The 20,731-nt window shown below is 39.8% G+C and overlaps 2 protein-coding genes across 2 annotated transcripts; one reads left to right on the forward strand and one right to left on the reverse strand.

The window, feature by feature from the left end:
- Window positions 1-1,355: 1,355 nt before the first annotated feature.
- On the forward strand, window positions 1,356-5,394 carry krt5 (keratin 5). The gene is made up of 9 exons (XM_015032808.1): window positions 1,356-2,003; window positions 3,224-3,432; window positions 3,545-3,605; window positions 3,715-3,810; window positions 3,903-4,067; window positions 4,156-4,281; window positions 4,384-4,604; window positions 4,693-4,751; window positions 4,847-5,394. Exons 1-9 carry the CDS (start codon window positions 1,482-1,484, stop codon window positions 5,059-5,061), a joined length of 1,674 nt encoding a protein of 557 aa, XP_014888294.1. The 5' UTR covers window positions 1,356-1,481; the 3' UTR covers window positions 5,062-5,394.
- A 4,861-nt stretch (window positions 5,395-10,255) lies between these two features.
- LOC106947659 (mitogen-activated protein kinase 14A) lies at window positions 10,256-20,731 on the reverse strand. The gene is made up of 12 exons (XM_015032809.1): window positions 20,520-20,731; window positions 19,565-19,694; window positions 17,341-17,399; window positions 16,998-17,109; window positions 14,836-14,865; window positions 14,662-14,709; window positions 13,638-13,752; window positions 13,446-13,517; window positions 13,113-13,192; window positions 12,085-12,163; window positions 11,744-11,917; window positions 10,256-11,585 (listed from the first exon to the last, which is right to left on the reverse strand). Exons 1-12 carry the CDS (start codon window positions 20,651-20,653, stop codon window positions 11,524-11,526), a joined length of 1,095 nt encoding a protein of 364 aa, XP_014888295.1. The 5' UTR covers window positions 20,654-20,731; the 3' UTR covers window positions 10,256-11,523.

Here is a 20,731-nt window from a genome sequence, read left to right on the forward strand (position 1 = left end):
GCATAAATTCAGCTGTTCTGTGAAGGTTCGTTGAAGAAAACGGATCATGATTAATCAAGGAACAGAGGGCAGGTCAGGGTAAAAGTTAAGAAGCTTAAAGCAGAGGTGGATTACAAAACAATATCTAAATATTTGAACTGGTCAGAAATTATGGGAAGATGTATGGAGCTAAATACAGGACAATACTAGAAAAAAACATGTTGGAGGCAACACTGGAGATAGATTCACTTTCCACCAAGATAAAGATCTAATCACAATGGCTGAGCTACATTCAATTTGTTCCAATTTAAAAAAAAAAAAATTAAATGGTCAAATCAAAGTCCAGATCTAAACTCAGTTGAGAAATTGAAAGCAAAAATCATTCTATTTCTGAAAAGAATTACAATGGTGATTCCATCAACACATGATTCTACAAAGTGTTAACAGAGGGTGGCTGAAAACAAATGCATCCCAGAATATTTAAGGATTTTTATTTGTAAAACATTTTTTAAATTTCTATGTTCCACTTTCCAATGATGTATTCCTTTCTGTTGGTCTATCACATAAAATCTCAGTCAGAATCAGTGAAGTTCGTCATTGGAACAAGTCAAAATGTTAAAAGATACTGTATTTGAAAAGCACCTCCCCTTGTACTATACGACCCAGTTCAAAGACAGTTTATCTACTTAATGAAATACATTCTTGACTCAAGGCTTGTAGTGTTCGGTTTTGACCATAACTCAGCTCAATTTTAATACAAATGCATTGCAACATTGGCTTTAAAAAACAAATACTAAGTAGATAGTTTGATATTTTTCAAATTTCTTTCTCTTTTTTGTGACTGTTATCTGTATTTTAGACTGGTCACTGTTACAGATGGAATGAAAAAGGGCAAAAAATCAAAAATGACTAAATTTACAGTATGGTGGAATTTAGATAATAGTCTTGAGTTTGCATAATTAATTTAAGCCTTAATTTAATGTAAATAAATTAATAAATAAATTGATCTTTTAAATGGGAACATTTAAAACTTTGTTCTTGCAAAAGCAGTAAAGGGTACTGTGAGAGTCTGTAATTAGGGTCCCCGCCCTCCCACACCTCTCTGAAAGCCCCTAGCTTATCCTATGAAACGGTCTTTGCCAAAATGCCTATCCTCCCCTCACGCTGTGTGAGGGTGTGTCGAGCCCAGATCACTTTACAAGGCAGCGCTGTTACCTGTCTGACAGGCTGAGTGGCTCCGAGCCAGTATACCTGCCTGGGAGAGCAGCTTCAAGGGTCCAGGTAATTGGAGGAGAATCTGGGAGGAGGTCCAGAGGAGGCTGGGCTTATTGGGACCTCCTTCACTTGGAGGCAGATAAATATCCATCTCTCACAGTCAGAAGGCACTTAGAGGGACTTGGCTCTCCTCTTAGTGTGCTCCACATCTCTGCCAAACTTCTCTCTGTCTCTGTTCCTCCTCCTTTTTTTCTGCAAACTACTTCTCAGAAGAAACTAGACCAGCCATGTCGACCAGAACAATGAGCGTGAGGACAACCAGGACCAGCTTTGGTAGCAGCGGCGGGACTGGTGGTGGCAGTCTCCGTGTAGGAGGAGGAGGAGGATTTTCCTCAAAATCCGCTGTTTCCCTCAGACCATCATCTTACCAAATGGCCTCAGCAAGCATAGGAGGTGGCTCGATGCTGAGATCGAGCATGGGTGGCGGTTTCAGCGGTGGCTCTTCATATGCTGGCTACGGTGGCGGTGCTGGCTACGGTGGCGGTGCTGGCTACGGTGGCGGTTCTGGCTACGGTGGCGGTGCCGGTTTCGGGGGTGGCTTTGGTTCTGGTGGTGGCTTCGGTTCTGGTGGTGGCTTCGGTGGCGGTGCTGGAGGTTTCATTGCACCCCCCATCACAAATGTCCAAGTCAACCAGAGCCTGTTGGCTCCCCTGAACCTTGAGATCGACCCCAACATCCAGACTGTCCGTACCCAGGAGAAAGAGCAAATGAAGACCCTCAATAACCGCTTTGCCAGCTTCATCGACAAGGTATGTTTTTACTACATATCATTTTAAAAACTGTAGAAATGACTTGTGCATTGGTGTTGACTTTCTTCTGAAGAGGTCATCAGTATATAATAACTGTTCCAATCTTGTGGACTGTTAATATGGAGTTGCTTGCAGAGTTGTCATGTTTCATCTCGAAGGGGGCCCTCAACATGATGATGAGCATCTGTTCACAAACTGAAAGCCAACCGCTCTGACTGAGTTTCATCCAACTGTGACGGGTCTCTTACTGGGTGTCTCTGTGCAGAGCAGGAAGCAGGAAACTCTAGAATGGTCATATCCAGTGACTGGTAGCTTTCAGTGTTAGTGCAAGAAGAGATCAGGTTACCACCTGTAACCATGGCGGCACAGTGCTGCAGAGCTTCTTCATTCATGCAAAAGGAGGATTTTATTCCCTTAAGCCTTGATGCATTCTTTCAAAATCCTTGTGCAAAAAGTAGTTGCTGGAATTTTTTGCTTGCAGTGACAACTTCTTTGCCAAATTACACGTAGATGTTTGCTTGAATAAATACAAATGTACCACGCCCTGTGTGAGGACGTGCACAGTTAGCTTTCCCTGCTGAGTAAACACCACACCTCACACATGAGACATTATCAAGACTCAACATAGATTCAAAGTGGTCCAAGAAATTCCTAGTTGCAGGATATTGTGGACAAAGCATTACTTGATCATTTTTCCCAGCTAGTAAAGGGTTGTCAGGTGATGTTGGTCCACATTGAATTTATTGTTGGGGGTTTCAGGCAGGCATGTTCACTCAGTGAAAGTATGCATCCTTGTATCGAGGGGCCATCAATGTCAGGTGTTTAAGGGAGGGGCTGAACTTAGGTGTGGCACCCTAAACCTTACTTTAGCTTAGGAAAAATACTTACACCTACACAAAACGGATTAGATTCTTTAATCCTTAAGATTTAATCACTTTAACAAGAACAAAAAAACACATTATGTGAGTTTTTCCTCTCACAATAATCTTATAGAAAGTCACATTCAGTTACACTTCTCAATGAGTCACCCTCATGTAGAGGACCAAGATCATCCCTGCCCTGGGGGATAAGTAGACACAGCAGCTGGTAATATTTTGTATACATAAGTTTTTTTTCTGTGGGAAAGCCAACCACTAGAAGAAAGCGTACACAAGTCATCTGTAGAACCTTAAAGCAAGCAAAGAGAAAAGTGTTTCTAAGCATGTTGAACATTTGTTCAGGTCCGCTTCCTGGAGCAGCAGAACAAAATGCTGGAGACCAAATGGAGCCTCCTGCAGGAACAGACCACCACCCGCTCCAACATTGACGCAATGTTTGAGGCCTACATCGCCAACCTCCGCAGACAGCTGGATGGGCTCGGCAACGAGAAGATCAAGCTGGAGGGAGAGCTGAAGAACATGCAGAATCTGGTGGAGGACTTCAAGAACAAGTGAGTGCAAGACCACCATTGTTGTGACAGACTAAACCCTCCTTGCACCAGATTTTCTGTTATATTTTTTTAATACGTTCATACTCATCTTTCATAATTTTTTTCCACCCAGGTATGAAGATGAAATCAACAAGCGTGCCAGTGTGGAGAATGAATTTGTGCTCCTCAAGAAGGTACATAAACCACTGTATTGCCTTTCAGTCTTGTATCCCATAAACAATAAATGATTCCTTAATTATTGATTTCCTCTAAGCCCATTGACAAATGTCAACCCCTTTTCAGGATGTAGATGCCGCCTACATGAACAAAATTGAGCTGGAGGCAAAGGTTGATGCTCTTCAGGATGAGATCAACTTCCTCAGAGCTATCTATGAAGCCGTAAGCAAAACAAATAAGTTACTGAAGGACATAGAAGTTAGCCTTTCCTCAGTGTGTCATGATGTCAAATAATTTCCTTTGCTTGCATTCAGGAACTGAATGAACTCCAGGGACAGATCAAGGACACCTCGGTCATTGTGGAGATGGACAACAGCCGTGGCCTGGACATGGACGCCATTGTGGCTGAAGTCAGGGCTCAGTATGAGGAGATCGCCAACAACAGCCGAGCTGAGGCAGAGAAGTGGTATCAACAGAAGGTTAGAAATTCTCCTCAAATCAAAGTGGGATGGCAGGTTGAGTTTTGCACAAAATGCTCTAACAATTATTACTCGACTTATTCCCCAGTACCAAGAGATGCAGACCTCTGCATCACAGGCCGGAGATGACCTACGCAACACAAAGAGCGAGATTGCTGAACTCAACCGCATGATCAGCCGACTCCAGAATGAGATTGAGGCCGTCAAAGGACAGGTACCAACATTTAGCGAGACAATAAAAGCTTTGCATCTTGCCAAATTTGAGGAAAAAGAAATGGCAGCATGTGAAGCTTCTTTTATGTTTCCAACCATGTAGAGAAACAACCTGGAGGGCCAGATTGCAGAGGCTGAGGAGCGCGGCGAGCTAGCTGTGAAGGACGCCAAGGCCCGCATCAAGGATCTGGAGGAGGCACTGCAGAGAGCCAAACAGGACATGGCCCGCCAGGTCCGCGAGTACCAGGAGCTCATGAACGTCAAACTGGCTCTTGATATTGAGATTGCCACCTACAAGAAGCTCCTAGAAGGAGAGGAATCCAGGTAGAAACTTTATGCTAACCTTCTGCAGCAGGGCACGTTGAAGTTTGAGTAAAGCTGACTGAGAATCTTTCACTTATTATCTTCATAGAATTGCCTCTGGAGGTGGAAGTGCAACCATCCATGTGCAGTCCTCAAGCACCAGCTTTGGTATGTATTTGTTAAAAATATATATATATACCAGTAAAGTTTGGCATTCGGAAGTTGAATGTAGACCACTCAAAATATGTTGTTCTCTTTAACAGGTGGTGGCTCAGGAGGCGGCATGGGCGGTGGCATGGGCGGTGGCATGGGCGGTGGCTACGGCATGGGAGGCGGCATGGGCAGCGGCATGGGCGGCGGCATGGGCGGTGGCTACGGCATGGGCGGCGGATATGGTAGTGGCATGAGCATAGGAGGAGGTGGCAGCATGAGCTCAAAGAGCTCCAGCAGGGTCTCTTCGTCTCGGATTCGTTATTAAAAGTCCTGGTCTCTATTCTTCTTCCCTTATTCTGCAAACTTTTCCAACCTCACTTTCCCATGCAAGCACAGAGTCACCTAAGGAACATGCTTAATAATTTACAACAAACGTAATCACATAGAAAGAGTTAGAGAAACCTACTGAATACAAGTTAAGGCAGAGAGATTGTTAAACCAAAGACAAAGAGCCGCAGAGATGTGAGTAAGCCCTGTCTCCTTTTCATCAGTCAGCCTGGCTGTCTTCTGGTTGCCGGATGCGTTGTTGTACAGACATGAGAATATTTGTAGTGTTACATTAACGAATCCTTACAGGGTAACCACTGCTGCACAAAAACAGAGAACAGGAAGTGGCTTTGTACCTGAGGATCAGGGGTTTTCTAGTCTAGAATATTAGCCTCATACCTCCTTGTCTCTTCTGTTGTCTCACGTACATCATCCTGTGCAGTGTGACATCTTTAAAAGCAGCCACATGTAACAGACAAGTTGATTGTTTTTATTCCTCTGTTTTTTCTATTCATGTTTTGAGAGAACATGAGCTCCACTGTTTAAACTACATGGTGTGTGTGATCATGCTTTACTTTCAACAACTGTAAAACTAAATTCATAGGGCTAACTGCAACTACCAGATTTATTATGAACTGTACCATCAAAAAAGCTGCAATAAATCTGAATTCATATTCATTTGGTTGATTTTGTGTTTTTCTTTCTTCAAATAAGTTTTTCTTATTTTGTCTACACAAGTAAAACTAAGTAATTTAACAACTTTTATTTGACCTTGATTTCAGACAGAGCTAATTATATCTCAAGCTTGTCATCTCTAATAATTTTCTGGTCTAGAATAGAAATACTATGACTACCTGTAGCACTAATACACCAATGTCATGTTTAACTATTACTGAAGTTGGATTTAAATGGAGAGATTAACTTCAATTTCAAGTCAGCTTATTTATATGGTGACAATTCACAACAAATGTATCTCAAGGTACTTTTAAAAATATAATAAATTCTATCAAATCATACATGTCAAGTCAATCACATATATTCCAAGTTGGTCCTTCTTTTCAAACAATGCAGTAAAGTTCAGTTTAGTTTTCAAATAATGTGAAATATTTTCTGTTTAAGGAGTGCAGTGTTCCTTGTATAAAAGTAAGGATAACATCTTACTTGGTATTCTGTTATAACTATTCTAAGTTTTCACAGCCTGCAATCCTGCATTGACTGCAACAGAATATGTGTATCAAAAAATACAAAATGCAAAAAAGACAGAATTTACTTGATCTAAAAACTGTTCTGAGTGCAAAAATGCAAGTTATCTGGTGACACCATGGAAGCTGTGTGGGAACCGCACAACGGTTTGATTACAGACTTATTCAACAGTAGTATGACACACACAGAAATTTCCTGAAAGCTACAATAAATAAATTACCTACTGTGCTCAGGAACAAGTGATAGAGGATTTTAAGAGAAAAATTTTAAGGCTGATTGAACTATATGCACTGGGAAACATACTCTAACATTCATTTTGCTTAGCATAGGCTACCGTTGTGCTAATAAACATAATTCAAGTTGCTCTTTTTTAGTTTTTTCGCATGAATAATATCAAAGCACTTTTGACATTTAAAATAGTTTTGTACAATTTCACATAAACCTAAACATTTTGTATTTTTTGGTCCGACAGTAAAATAGAAAAAAAGAAATTAAAAAAAAGAAAAAAAAGATCTTTTAAAAATTTTGTACCCAATTAAGAAACAAAATAAATGACCACGCTGTCATTTTTTGATTTTCAGTCAACTGAAAATGGAAAGAAAAAAAATTCTACACTAATACATCAGCCATATTTGAATGATAATTTGCCATGACTGCTAGTACTCACCGAACTGGAGCAGCGAGTTTAGCAACACTTGTGCTTCAGAGGTGAGGGGCATCCAACTAGCTTCCTTTTTAGGCATCCTGCCACCTGGCTACACTTAATTAGCCAACACACAGCCTACACAAATTCAGACATTAATATAAATAAAAGCTCTAATAGCAAAATCCATCTAACTGACATGACCCAGGCAGAACAAACAGCCAACATGTAAACAACATACAACCTGGCTGACTAACAAAACAAAACTGGTCTTGAATAGGAATATTATGACTACCTGTAGCACTAATACAGGTAGTCATAATACATGTATTAGTATATACATATTATGTGGGGGGATTAGCACATCCCCCCACAGTTGGGATGTGCAATTAGCAAGAAACCTCAGACCCGTCAACTTGGACTGGACTCTAGAGGGAAGCATGCCTCAGCTACAGTGGCTGTGTTGCGCAGTTTAAATATCTGCATAATACAGTAGAAACAATAGAAAGGCAATGAATCTGAGTAACTGATAAATTTGTGACTTTCAGTTTGGAAACTGGCAGCCAGATGAAAAATTTCAATATATGACATGTGTGTTGATAAAATCTATAAAAGTAGTTTAATAAGGAAACTTTTAGTACATTAAAAGCTGTGATTACATCTGTTTCTCTCAATGTGAATTCTATTTATGATCAGCTTAAGATGAGCAATTGAATTTAAATGTTACACCACCTATGGACAGTCATTTCAGAAACCTATGGAAAGAAAAAAAAAAGACTTGCTTGCAGCCCCTAGCTATGACAGTTCAGCAAATTCTGGCATGTACTGTAAACTCTGTGGACATGCCACACAAATGACTCTGAGAAGTGGAAGTAAGTCTGCCAAATGTTTGAGTAAGTGCAGATGAATGCAACATGCCTGAGCAGATTACATGAATCAAGAGCTGCAAGGGCTGTCTTGAAGTGATGAAGGGTGTGACACTATCAGAGACAGGAGAGGCTTTTAAATACAACATAACTGATGAAATGTGATATATGTTTGAATGTATCTGATATTTGTTCACACTTGCTTTGACACTGGTACTTCATTTCTTTTTAAATTAAATTCACGTGGTTAACAGCAAGGTTGAAACACATTATTAAATACACCTGGTGTCTCCAGTGGTCATTGGGGGAGAGACAGTCTATCACAAGTAAACACAGAGACACATACTCACACCTAAGGTCAATTTAAAGAACCTAATCTTTTTAAACTGGGAAGAAGCATAAATATCTGGTGGGAACCCATGTATGTACAGAGTGAAGATGCTGAAAGATTTGAACCGAGGACCTTCTTGCTGCTAGGCAACAGAGCTCCCAACTGCCACTTACAGCTGAATTGCCTGTTTCATCTTGTCAAAACCCACTGTATTGGGAAAAACTACAAAGATGGATTGAAGTGCTTTGGGAAATGGAAGCAAACAAACCGAACGCTTTAATGTTAGAAAAATAAGGAATATTGTGCAATTACGTCACAATTGACACAGTATGTGATTAAGCCCGCGTCAAGGTGAAACTGACCCGTATTTTGGAGGTGTTGAGTTGGTAACCCTAATTATCAACTCATTTGGAGAAGCGTTTCCATTACAGTGGAGCGCATTTCCACAGAGAAAAAGCTAGGAAAAGATATTTAGTTATCCTGTGTTCTAGGAAAAGGGCATAGACTGTAGCTAAGGGCACTGGTAACACGGAAAAACAAGGAAGCAACAACAAACCTGCTGTAGGATGTATGAATGCTGCCCTCTAGTGACTGGAAACAAGAATAACTGGTTCATCCGACAGTTTTTTTTCATTTTCAAAATAAGATATTCCTCATTAGCATAAGATTAAATTTCTTATTGTACCTTAAGGGAAGGGAGCAGTCAGGACTGAAATATCATTCTTATGTTAATTTTATAGTCTCCCGTGTAGTCCTAGCAGTGATGGTGTCATTTCAGAACCAGACGAATATTCATTTACTGTTGCACCTTTTGAAATAGGTGTTTTATTTGAAAATAGGCAACATCCTATATAGCAAAGAAACTGTACAGATTACATTTATATTTAATGCATAATGAGAAAAAAACATTAAGATTTTACATCAAACAGCTCCACAGTGAGGCATGCTGTAGGTTCTGAAGCTAAATTATACACATATTAGCAAGGGTTACCCCTCTGAATTTCTGAGAACAGAGCGGATAATTTCAAACATGTCTCCCACAACATGTTGTGCTATAAAGTCAGTCTTGGGAGGGCAGTATATTGTTTTTAAATGGATAATCAGTCTGATAAGTCCAGCTTAGCACTATCTTAGTAAGTAGGGTTTGGCTGAAATGTGGAAAAATGTTTCAGGTCAACTCTGTCTAATTCAATGATTAACTAAATATCTTACAAATGAATTTAACTATTCTGCTGTTGCCCTGTAGCCTGGTAAAAACCAAACTCTTGTTCTATGCTTTGCTTCGTTTAGAGGGTCTGGACTCTTGGCTATTGAGAAACAATTCTTTGCTGGACTCTAATGTTTGGCCATGTCGATAAGGCTTGCCTGAAATTGCATGCACTGTAAGCAACCAGGCCCTGTGGATGTATGATGGAACATGATGGCTGTTACTGAGAGCTGCGACAATAAAATCTCAAACATTCCTTCTTCTCCAAATTTAGTTGCTCAATATTTGAAAGCATGGCCAACAGACTCAATGGATTTGTTTACATTGTCTATAGCAATTGTCAAACTGCAACTATAAGTAGACTACAATTCTAAATCTGCTCAGAAAATCAACACCATTATTCACCTCACTTTCTGTTCGCTGACTGACCCAGTTGAAATTCTAGCAGACAAATCAAGGTCAATGGGAGAAATTCTAGACAGAGCACTGAAGGGTGATGAGAATCAAGGGGAACTGCATAGGAAGGCAATGACCAGACTAATGGTCCTATGATATGGCCATAACATAGGCAGTGACACAAATGTTGTTTTTTAAATGTTGTGGTTTAAGTTCATATAGTAGGAGCGAAGGTTTGTTACAAAGAAAAGTGTGCAGCCATCATTGGTTTGCATAAAATGGCACATTTAAATTGTGGGGTACTGCAATGAAGAATATTCAAGCTGTCCTGGAAAACTCCAGGATGTTCTCGAGAGAATCCTGTTGCCACCAGTGCAGAGCTTGCTGAATTGTGGCAACAGGTTGGTGTGCTACAGTGAGGGAAATAATGTTTAAAGAGAAACATGAAGGACAGACTAGAATTCTGCAGGAAAAAAACAAGGAGATCATAATGACGGAGCTACTGTGATGACTTTCTAGTCTGCCATACAACACCACTGAAACAGGGTCATTCTTAGGTTTTTATTTCACTACAGTTAGGCAGTTTTAAAACGTTTTTTTAATAAACATTTTAGTTGCCATTATTGACATTTACAAGTGTTTAGGTTACAGATTAATAACGGTCAGTTTCTTTGCTGACACTGAAATACATCTTAAATAAAGAACAGCTTACAACATTCCCACTTAAAAAACTGATTCAGTGTTTGTTGAGTTGCCATGGCTGCTCTAGATCTGTTTCTGGCCGTGAAAGGAGGAGGTAGATGTCAGACTTTAATACTGTTGGATAAACCACAGACTTTGATGTCACAGGGAGAAACACAGTTCTGTCCTGAAACTAGTCTTTCACCAACATGGACTGAAAGGCTAAGCAGAGAACAAGAAGTCATTACTCCAAACAACATAAAAAGCCAGATTACAATTTGTTAATGTCCAAGGGATAATTTTTGGAGACATTCTCTGTGGTGTTATGTGGTGTTGGTGCACATTACCATCATGACATTTGGAGCAAGGGAAACTTTACAAGTGAACTTCACAAAGTTGATTAAAAAGGAAAAGAATGTCATGCAGTGGGGAAACAGATATCAGCACAAACAGACCTTCCAAATGGACAATGACCCACAGTACAGAGCTAAATTAGTTACAAAGTGGCTTCAGGTCAACAATGTCAATGTTTTTGCAGTGGTCATTACAAAACACTGACTTCAGCCCCATTGAAATGTTGTAGCTTAAAAATGGTGTGTGTGACTCAGTTCCATCAGTTTATTCATGAGGAATGGGACACATTTGTAGCAAGCTATTATGAGAAGCTTATGGAATGAATCCCAGAATGTTTGAATCAAGTCATATGGTTTATGGGACAATTCTTCCAAATATTAAGAACATGTAGGGAAACTAATGGATTTGAGGAAAGTTAAAAACAAGTCTATGTATCATTAGTGTGACATATAGAAAGAAAAAAAAATCATCCTAGTTGACCAAAAACAGGGTATATGATGGGAAAAAGAATATGTGTATGGATATGTGTATGGTCTATGTAAATACCTGGCTTCAGCTGTAAAATCAATAAACTTGCTAATAAAATAAACAGCATCTTTCTGCCATGGCTGTACAAGCAACCATATCCAGGAAAAACTGCCCTTTACTGGAATATTGTATCAAATGATAAACATGTAGCATACATGCAGCAAAAATGCTAAAACAGTTCACGCTGCTTTCACCCCCTCCCCAGTTGTTCTGACCTTTGAACCTAACACAGACAGCCACACCAACATGTCTTACATGGCTGTCTGGCCTGGGTTATCGGGGTCAAAAGTCATGATCTCCATGTGGATAAGACCTGGAAAACAGAAAGCAGTGTTAAATTTAGCAGAGAAATCTCTCGTGTACAAACAAACCTTTCAGGAATATGAGCTCGTCACTACACTCGGTGACTTCTCTTAGGATTTAGATTGTCTCAGTAGATAGCACCCGAGTCTTTAGCTTTGCCATACATACTCTTCCATTCTCCGACATCAAGCTCAAGGCTCTCGAAGGAGTCATCGTAAGGTTTGGAGTCTGGTTCTGAGTCTGGGTCGTGGTATTCTGACAGAAACGGGTGGGCCAGTCCTTGATTGGCTGTGAGCCTCTTCTCTGGATCCAGCAGCAACATCCCCTCCAGAAGGTTTACAGCTGGAAGCATCAGGACAGAAACCATCCCGTCTTCTATTAACCATCATTGCTTTCAGACTTGGGTTGATTTTGACACTATTTACTGTAAGTGTTTCTATTAGCAGTGCACACTGTACTTTTTCTGGTATGTTATAGACCTAGAGTCAGGGCTGCATAAACAAACTCACCTTTCTCATTCATTGTTGGAAACACTTCTTTAAAATTCTTCTTCTTTTGTGAAGGCAGACCTTGCACATACGACTGTGCCTGAAAAATAAATGACAGGAGTCACATGATTCTTCAGAAACTGACAAACACTGATGAAAATGAATGAAAACCTTCAAATAAATTAATCTCTTATTTCAGTAGCATAATCTCCATCCAATGTCTTCCGCTTATCCAGGGTTGAGTTACAGGGGCAGCAGCCTAAAAGCAGAGAAACCCAGACCTCCCTCTCCCCAGCCACCAGCCACTTGGGCCAGCACCTCCGGAGGAATCCTAAGGACTTCCTAGGCCAGCATAGAAACATAGTCCATGCAGGGTGTCCAGGGTCTTCCTCTGGGTCTGCTTCTGTTGGGATGTGCTTAGCACATCTCAACAGGAAGGCATCCATTCACAAACAACACCCCAAGATACTTTAGCTCCTCTACTTGGGGCAAGACCTTGTCTCTGATCTGGTGAATGCACTCTACCCTGGTTCAACACCAGAAATGGGTAGTGCCTGAATTATATATTGGATGGTTCACACTCCACTGCAAACTATTCCAGGGAAAGGTTACGAACACAATTAGTGACAAAAGGACAACCTTGGTGAAGTCCAACTTACTGCTAGCAACTCAGACCAAACTCTGGAGTTAGTTGTACAGAGACCTAACAGCCTTCAGTTCTGTGTATGGCCTGGTTCCCCATACACAGGACTACCCAAGGGAGACATTTGAAAGTCTTCTCAAGTTCAAAAAACTTGGTGAAACCCCATGTGCCCTCCAGAAAAAAGAATGGTTAGAGAAACACAAAATAAACCTCCTTCCACAGGTATCTCAATTTCACATTGGGGGACCAGAAGAGAGAAAAGTTCTTCAATGAGAGGTTCAGGACATCAAATGCAACAAATGATTAATTTATGCACATCTTGAACAGGTTTGCAAACAAATTTGTCTGCATCAGTAGCATACTGGAAATGTCAGCATGGCTGTTTTGCAGACAAAAAATAACTCACATCTTTACTCTGCATCTTCTGCACGAGGGACGAGTCTGGTGTTCCTGTCAGATTGAGGATCTTCTTCAGCTGATCGATACCTGGATGCTTAGGGTAAGAAAACCAGGCGATCTGTTCAATGTGTATCTGTTTAGCTGTATTTTAAATAAACTAAATTTAATTTGAACAGATTCTTATTAATACATTAAGCTAATATTAGCACACATACTGGTTTATATTCATGAGTATATGATTCAGCCATTTATTCCTTTCACATGTAGGAATATTATCCTTATTCTTTATCCTTATAATAATTAAGCATGAAGATATCTGTAATAACACGCATGTGGATACTGTCATGTCCTGGGAAAAGCACCGTGCCGGTGATCATTTCAGCCAGGATGCAGGCGGCTGACCAGACGTCCACTGCAAAGAGGCAGAATCTCAGTCACAAAAATCTGTTTGACAGGTTGTGTTGTGGCCTACTTTAATATTATATTTCATTTGAGACAAATTGATCTTAAAGATGAATGGTATTGTTCTTACCTGTCTGACTGTAATGCATCCAGTTGAAAATGACCTCAGGTGCTCTGTACCAGCGTGTGACCACATATCCAGTCATTTCACTCTCAGTTTGTCTCGCCAGACCAAAATCCAGAATCTAAAATGAATAACACTTGGGGTTTTTTCTATACCTTAATTATGAGGAGCTCTGTGAATATTCAGTTTCAAGTTTTGCTGCAGATTCACAATAAAATTGTGGTCAGAACTTTGACTGACCTATTCTATTTTTGTTTTTGCATTGTCTTGATGTCCATAATACTACCACCACCCAGTTTCACTGTAGGGAATGTGATATCAAGGTGTTAGTTTGTCTCCACACTTTACCTTTTGCAGTGGTGGACACGCTTTGGCTAAACCGCTAATGGCAGAGACAATTTTTCATTTAGCACTTTAATGTTTTGGCAAACTTTCAAAATGTTTAGCCTGCTTAGCTCACCCTAAATTAATTTTTCTAATACATTCTGAAAGACTCATTTATTTGGCTATTTTGTAAGCTTTCAGTTGGATAACCTCTCTGTTGTAGTTTTAATTATTGACTGTCAAGAATTTTTCAAGTAGTCAGCCGTTTACATTCATACTCATGAAGAGGATGAAGCCTGTTTATGCAGCATTTCCATTTCCTCTCTTCATCTTCCCTTTCTTTTTTTCCCCAAAAAGCTTTGAGTAAAGTTCAAGTAAGCAATAAATGAAGAAATAAAGTATAGCCTACAACAGAAAACAGTTACATGAACAATCAGGTGTGTTGATAAAAGCATACATAAAATTCATAAATACCAATTATTTTGAGAGACTCCATGCTCTCTTCGTGACACATGATGGGTATAACTATAGTTATACCCATAGCATCAATGGAAGCTAATGCTAAAGCTTTAGCATTAGCTTCCACTAAATACTACATTGGCATAGGACTTTGGCATTAGTGGAACTAATGTGTATGCTTTAAGGTTAGGGCAGCTAAATTTATAGTTTGCTATGCCCACCACTGTCATACATTTTGAGAACTTACCTTTAATTCACAGGATTCACTCACTGCCAGATTGCCCGGCTTCAGATCCTACAACACATGAGCAACACCTTGGCATTAATTTCAACATATGTTTGCACCTTTGCTGGCAGCAAAATAATGAAAAATCTAAACAAGTTATAAATGACTTAGACATTTAAGTTGATGTATACCAACCCGATGTACGATCCCAGCAGAGTGGATGTACTGCAGAGAACAACAACATGGATTTAGAATATTAGGAAGACAGTAGGGAGATTATCTTTGTGAACTTAAGAGATGTTGGAAAAACATCAAAATCAAAAGGAGGAAACATCTTAAGATATTTGCAGCTAATTAAAAGACATACACTAGTTTTGCAATTAGAATTGTGTTTCTAGTTTTGTTTCCACAAAGCACTGTTGGTTACATATTAACTAGCAGTGCCTGAGCGGATAAATGAGAATAAGGAAGACAAACACCCACGACACACTCAGGCTGGGAATGGCATGAGGAACAGACTATCTAACAATATTCCTTTGAACATACACTTACATTTATTTGTTGTGTAATCACAGTCATTTATTAACACAATAGTTAAATGCTTTTTTTTTATACGAAACACTGAGTAGTTGATGAACTACAGTCAAAGAACTATTTTGTACAGGCAGAACACGTACATTTTTTCTGCAAATAAGATACACAGCGGGCTGCACAGAGCTATTGCCTTGCAGCAAGAAGGTTCTGGGTTCGATTCCCGACCCTGTCTTTCTGCATGGAGTTTGCATGTTCTCCCTGTGCATGCGTGGGTTTTCTCCGGGTACTCCGGTTTCCTCCCACAGTTCAAAAACATGACTATCAGGTTAATTGGCCTCTCCAAATTGCTCCTAGGTGTGAGTGTGTATGCATGGTTGTTTGTCTCTGTGTTGCCCTGCGACAGACTGGCGACCTGTCCAGGGTGACCCCGCCTCTCGCCCAGAACGATAGCTGGAGATAGGCACCAGCAACCCTCCCGACCCCACCGAGGGACAAGGGTGTAAAGAAAATGGATGGATGAAGATACACAGCTGAAATTAGACATGTACATACATTGAAGAATAATTTCTGGCATTAAATCAGAGCACAATTTCCCTGCTTAAGCTTAATTTTGACTTACCAAATGATATCTTTTTTCTGTAAGCAGTATTAATTTCATCAATGGGGCTCTGTTGCATTAGCTTGGTGTTGGTATTGACACTTCCTAAGCTCGGCCTCAGTTTTGCTCAGAGGATGCTCTTTTTCTTCCCAGACGCGACCCTTATCTTTGTCATTTAGGAAGGCAGTAAGAGTGTTTTTTTTTCTCCTCTGTGCGTGTTCCACCTTGTGCTGCTGCTGCTTCATTTTGTTAATATGACTTGGTTCAGACTTGTTGAAGCCGAGATATCTTGACACTTCTAACCTGGTGAGATTGCTGCTGAGATGCACAAGTGTGACAAACTCTGTCAAAACTGGGGGATATTTTACCTATCAGAGAATAAATACACCTGTTAACAGTGGCTGCATGTAAGTTGCAGCTGTAATTTATAGTTCTAAAAAGTGTTGACTCAGGGGAACTGAATATGAATCCAACCACATGTTCCAGATTTTTATTTATAAAGAAACAAAGCAAAAATATCCTTTAACTTTACAACTGTGCACTACTTTGTATTGGTCTAGCACTTAAAATCTAAATAAAACACAGAAATGTGTTATTCAAAAGAAAATAAACTTTTGCAAGACACAAAAATCTGCATAATAAGCTTATTTGGAGGGGCATGGATGTGGTCGTATATCACAAATGGCCCAGTAGGAGATTGTAAATAAACCTAATAATAATAATAATAATGTCAGGAAGTGGTAGGTTGTAGTGGTGAGGATAGACGCAGAGACCCAGGTTTGGTGAAGATGATGATGAATTTAATAATAATAATGCTCAGATCAGTCCAGGACAGGCAGCATGGCAGAGAGATCAGCGCACAGCTAAATGCCGGTAGCAACTGATAACAAGACTGACAAAAATGAGCAGATGCCGACACAGGACTTTACAGTACAACTGTGCCGGCAGACGAACTAACAGACAGACATGCAAACAACAAACTTAGACATTAGACAAGAACCCGACAAAGACAACAGGTGGGACTAAATACACACAGGGGTAATAAAGGGAACGAGACACAGCTGGGAACAATCAACAGGGAAGACGCAGAGACAGAGACTCACAGGGAACAGGACCACACAGAAAAAACTCAAAATAAACACACAGAAACACAATCATGACAAATAATAATAATAATAATAATAATAATAATAATAATAATAATAATAATAATAATCTCACTCACCTTCAGGCCTCTTAGGAGTTGATAAAACAGATATGTGATGATGCGATCAGATAATCTCTTTCTCTTCATAATGTGACCCAGATCCTGGGCTACAAAGGGCATCACCATATAACTAAAGATTGACAAATATCAAGGGAGAAAAGAAACACAAGAATAAACAAAAAATATAGAATCCTGAGCCTAAAAGTTCAGGCTATATGAAGCAATTTAAAAAATTTAGACAGTAAAAAGGACAGGAGATCAACATTTGAATGAACAAACAAAGTAAAAACAAGCAGGACGAAGCTGAAACATTGAATCAAACTCAATAAGCTGCAGAAACCAGCAGGAATTTTCCACTTACAAGGTTTGGAATTTCTCCAGTGTGGAGTCAGGTGTAAAGACATCAAGAAGGCAGATCACCTTTAAAGAAAAATTAATCAATCAATAAACAAGCTCAATCCTTACGATATTTACTTGTGATCATTTTTCTGTTCTTTATATTTACATTAAAACACATTTACACCAGCCTGGATCATTGACTTAGCACTACGGATCCATAGTTTCATGTTTTTCTGTCAAATTCTGACCCTACAATGAGGCAACTTAACTCAACACTTAGAACAAGCAAAGGATTACCAATCTGTTCCTGTCCAATCGTTCAGCACCTGGGTGAACTGTAGCCTCAGCTTCCTGTTCTGAGATGTTCCTGTTCCTGGTCTGAGGCTGCAGCTTCCTGTTCTGAGATGTTCCTGTTCCTGTTCTGAGATGCCAACACCAGCTGACTGGCGTTGGCATCTGGAGTGATGTTCTAATGCTGTTTGAAGTGTTGGGTGCTTAGAGGTGGTATTCTGAATGCCTTAACTGTAGCAAATGGTCATTTTGGCTACTACTACCTATCATGACTCTACGCTCTGTAAACCAGGAGATGGGTCGGCATGCCGATGCTCTGTTGGAATTTGATCAGGCATAAACAGAGGTGAGTTGGTATTTGTGTTTGCAAACAGTCCAACATATGTAACTAACAAAGTGTCTGCTGAGTGTATGTTTTACACTTCAAAGTGTGAAATAAACATTTTGTTTACATCTTTGTTCCTAGAGGGCAATGAATATGGACATTTATGATAAGAAAAAAGGAATCTAATATAAAGTTTAAAACAAACAAAAAAAAACAAGGTTTTATGGAGGATAATGAGTTGATCGGATCAATTTTAAAAAGTGTCATTAGGGAGGGGGGACATGTGAAAAGGTTGTTGCTGATAGTTTCTGGTCTCCTAGGCAACTTCTGCTCCATAAGGGTTCTGACACAAACATCTGAACACTGCCCTGAGATTTTGAGCTTTTCTATTGCTTATCGGCAAAATTAACTTTATTTGAAAGAAGAGGAAACATCTTGAGCAAGATTAGAAAGTTAGGGGTAACCTTGATGTTGAAATATGCAACTTCACCTGAGGTGCCATACGGTTGTAATAGAAACTGATTTCAAGAGAAAACCTGTAGAGAGGTATTTTCCTCAATTAAGAATGTAGGCTAAAGAAGCGTTTGCCCCTTTACCAGTTGCTGCAGGTTTTACGTTTTTGTCACAATTACAAATTTGAGAACATCAAACAAACTTTAACATCAGACAAAGAACCATTGTCAATACAAAAATGCATTTTCAAATGATTAAATTTGTTAAGAGAACTAATACATCCAAACCAGTCTAGTTGAAAAACGAATCATTCCCTAACTGTGATAGCTTAACACTGAGTCTTTCAAATCGTAATGGGGGAATTTTGGCCTGCTCTTCTTTGTTAGTCAAACTGAAGGATTTCCAAGCATGATTGGTCTGTTAAAAGTTATGCCTCATCTCAACTGGATTTAAAGAGGCAGTATTATGTAATTAGTATTATGCACTTAGTGCCATCTTATTGCACAATCAAGAAACTGTTACCTTTAGTTGTTATAAAAATGCAACATATACCAAATATGACTTAAAAGATATTTGACTTCATTATAAGAGAAGCTTAGTGGTTCCGTAGATCCAATCCGATGGTTTGCACAGATGAATGGTTGCCACGAGAGATGAAAGAATTTCTCCTTTAATCTCTAGCTAGCTCCTTCTGACTAGCCAGCAGCAATTAGCAAACACCTGGTGGAACTGGGCATCTGCTGAGCTCATAGAAGCTACTTATCAGTGCAAAGCCAGTAAAAATGTTGTTAAAGGGTTAATAGAAGAGCCATGTGGTGATGATGTCCTGAAGGCAAAGTTTCAGACAGAGCAGGAGTTTTTAAAGAGACAGAGGTCCAATTTCAAGGCATTAAATTGCAAAGTAAAATTTCTTTTAAGTCATATTTGATATATACAGCATTTTTAACAACTGAAAGAAACATAACTACTTGATTGTGCTATAAAATGGCACTATGTTTCTGGAAAACATAAAATACAGATTTTTGTGTTATTTGGGCTATGTTTGTCTGATGTTGAATCTTGATGATTTGAATAGTTCAAGTGTTACTAAGTCATCTAAGGAGAGAAATATGTTTTTCACATCACTGTACTTGTAGAATGCAAACTAATTGTCATTTCATGCAATGTTTCTTCTCACATTGTCGTGCTGAATGTGGCGAAGCAGCCTGAGCTCCCTATAGGCCCGCTTCGCATGGATGAGGGACTGAAAGGGTCGATACAGCTTCTTGATCGCCACCTTCTCTTTGGTCTTCTGGTCGATGGCGGAGCTAAACAAGATTAAACACACTGTCTTATTGACATGGTACACACTGGCTCACATGACACACACGGATACTCTGATGGAAGTCAGGAACCTAAGGGTTGTTGTTTTCTGACACACCTTTTGTCTATATATCAGTATAATTATCAGCATCCCTTTATTATTGTCCCTGTAGAGAGATTTGCCAGATCTGAACCAAAACAACATCAGTGTTAACAGACTATAACTCATCAGTAGAATCTACAGTTTCAGTGGGAGATCACTAGAAAGAACTGTGTCTTGGACAGCTCACATTCCTGCCTGTTGTGTTGAAAAGGTTTGTGGTTGAGATTCTTGTCATTTCGGAGGACCTGCATTGACTTGCCGATCTGCTTCAGGCAGACAAACACTGTTTCTGTTAGCAAAACCATTTGATCTGGGGCTCTCGGACTGCCTAAACCACACAGCTGTGGAATGCATATTTAGGTCCTAAAAACACACAGGATAATTTAGGACGTCAGTCAATTTACATCCAAACTCAGTCAAAGGCTTGGAATACTTTAGAACTTTAGAACAGCACTGATCTGTAAAACTATAGTAGTAGTTTGACAATGTTTAAGACTGATTAAAGGAACAGCCGGAACATTAGAAAAGTTGGGGTCTGGTTTTGGATCTGAACTTTGTCCCATAGATCTGAATGACAACAGGCAAAAAAGGTAACACTAAAATATAAATTAGAAGAGCTCAAATCTAAATTTGTGACTATAAGACATATCGATTATAATTTTAAAAATGTTGAAATTGAGACTATTTTTCTTCAAATGTTTTCGCACCCTACCCGGGGTAAACTCACCATACTGTGCCGTAAGCTCCGGAACCGACAGCCAGCAGCTTCATGTATCTCTCCGGGACATCCCAGGTGGTTTTCTGCACCTCCACCCGGTGGAAACCCGGCCTGACGGGAGAATTCCTGACCGGAGACTGCATGGCGACCCGGGATTTCAGGTCGCTGCGGGCACTTTGACCGCGCGCGCAGTTTCTACCTGACAGGTGGGGTCTGTTCAG

The sequence above is a fragment of the Poecilia latipinna genome, unplaced genomic scaffold (assembly GCF_001443285.1).
Source record: "Poecilia latipinna isolate Pla-1442-1.1 unplaced genomic scaffold, P_latipinna-1.0 Scaffold251, whole genome shotgun sequence".
In the NCBI taxonomy this organism is placed as follows: Eukaryota; Metazoa; Chordata; class Actinopteri; order Cyprinodontiformes; family Poeciliidae; genus Poecilia; species Poecilia latipinna.

Excerpts from the sequence above, each read along its gene's own strand:
- krt5 (XM_015032808.1), top strand. The coding sequence starts at position 1,482 with ATGTCGACCAGAACAATGAGCGTGAGGACAACCAGGACCAGCTTTGGT. Across the intron at positions 4,068-4,155 it reads AGAAGTGGTATCAACAGAAG|TACCAAGAGATGCAGACCTC; the intron begins GTTAGAAATTCT and ends CTTATTCCCCAG. Across the intron at positions 4,605-4,692 it reads CTAGAAGGAGAGGAATCCAG|AATTGCCTCTGGAGGTGGAA; the intron begins GTAGAAACTTTA and ends TTATCTTCATAG.
- LOC106947659 (XM_015032809.1), bottom strand. The coding sequence starts at position 20,653 with ATGCAGTCTCCGGTCAGGAATTCTCCCGTCAGGCCGGGTTTCCACCGG. Across the intron at positions 14,866-16,997 it reads AACTCCTAAGAGGCCTGAAG|TACATCCACTCTGCTGGGAT; the intron begins GTGAGTGAGATT and ends TGTTCTCTGCAG. Across the intron at positions 13,753-14,661 it reads GTGAATCCTGTGAATTAAAG|ATTCTGGATTTTGGTCTGGC; the intron begins GTAAGTTCTCAA and ends TATTCATTTTAG.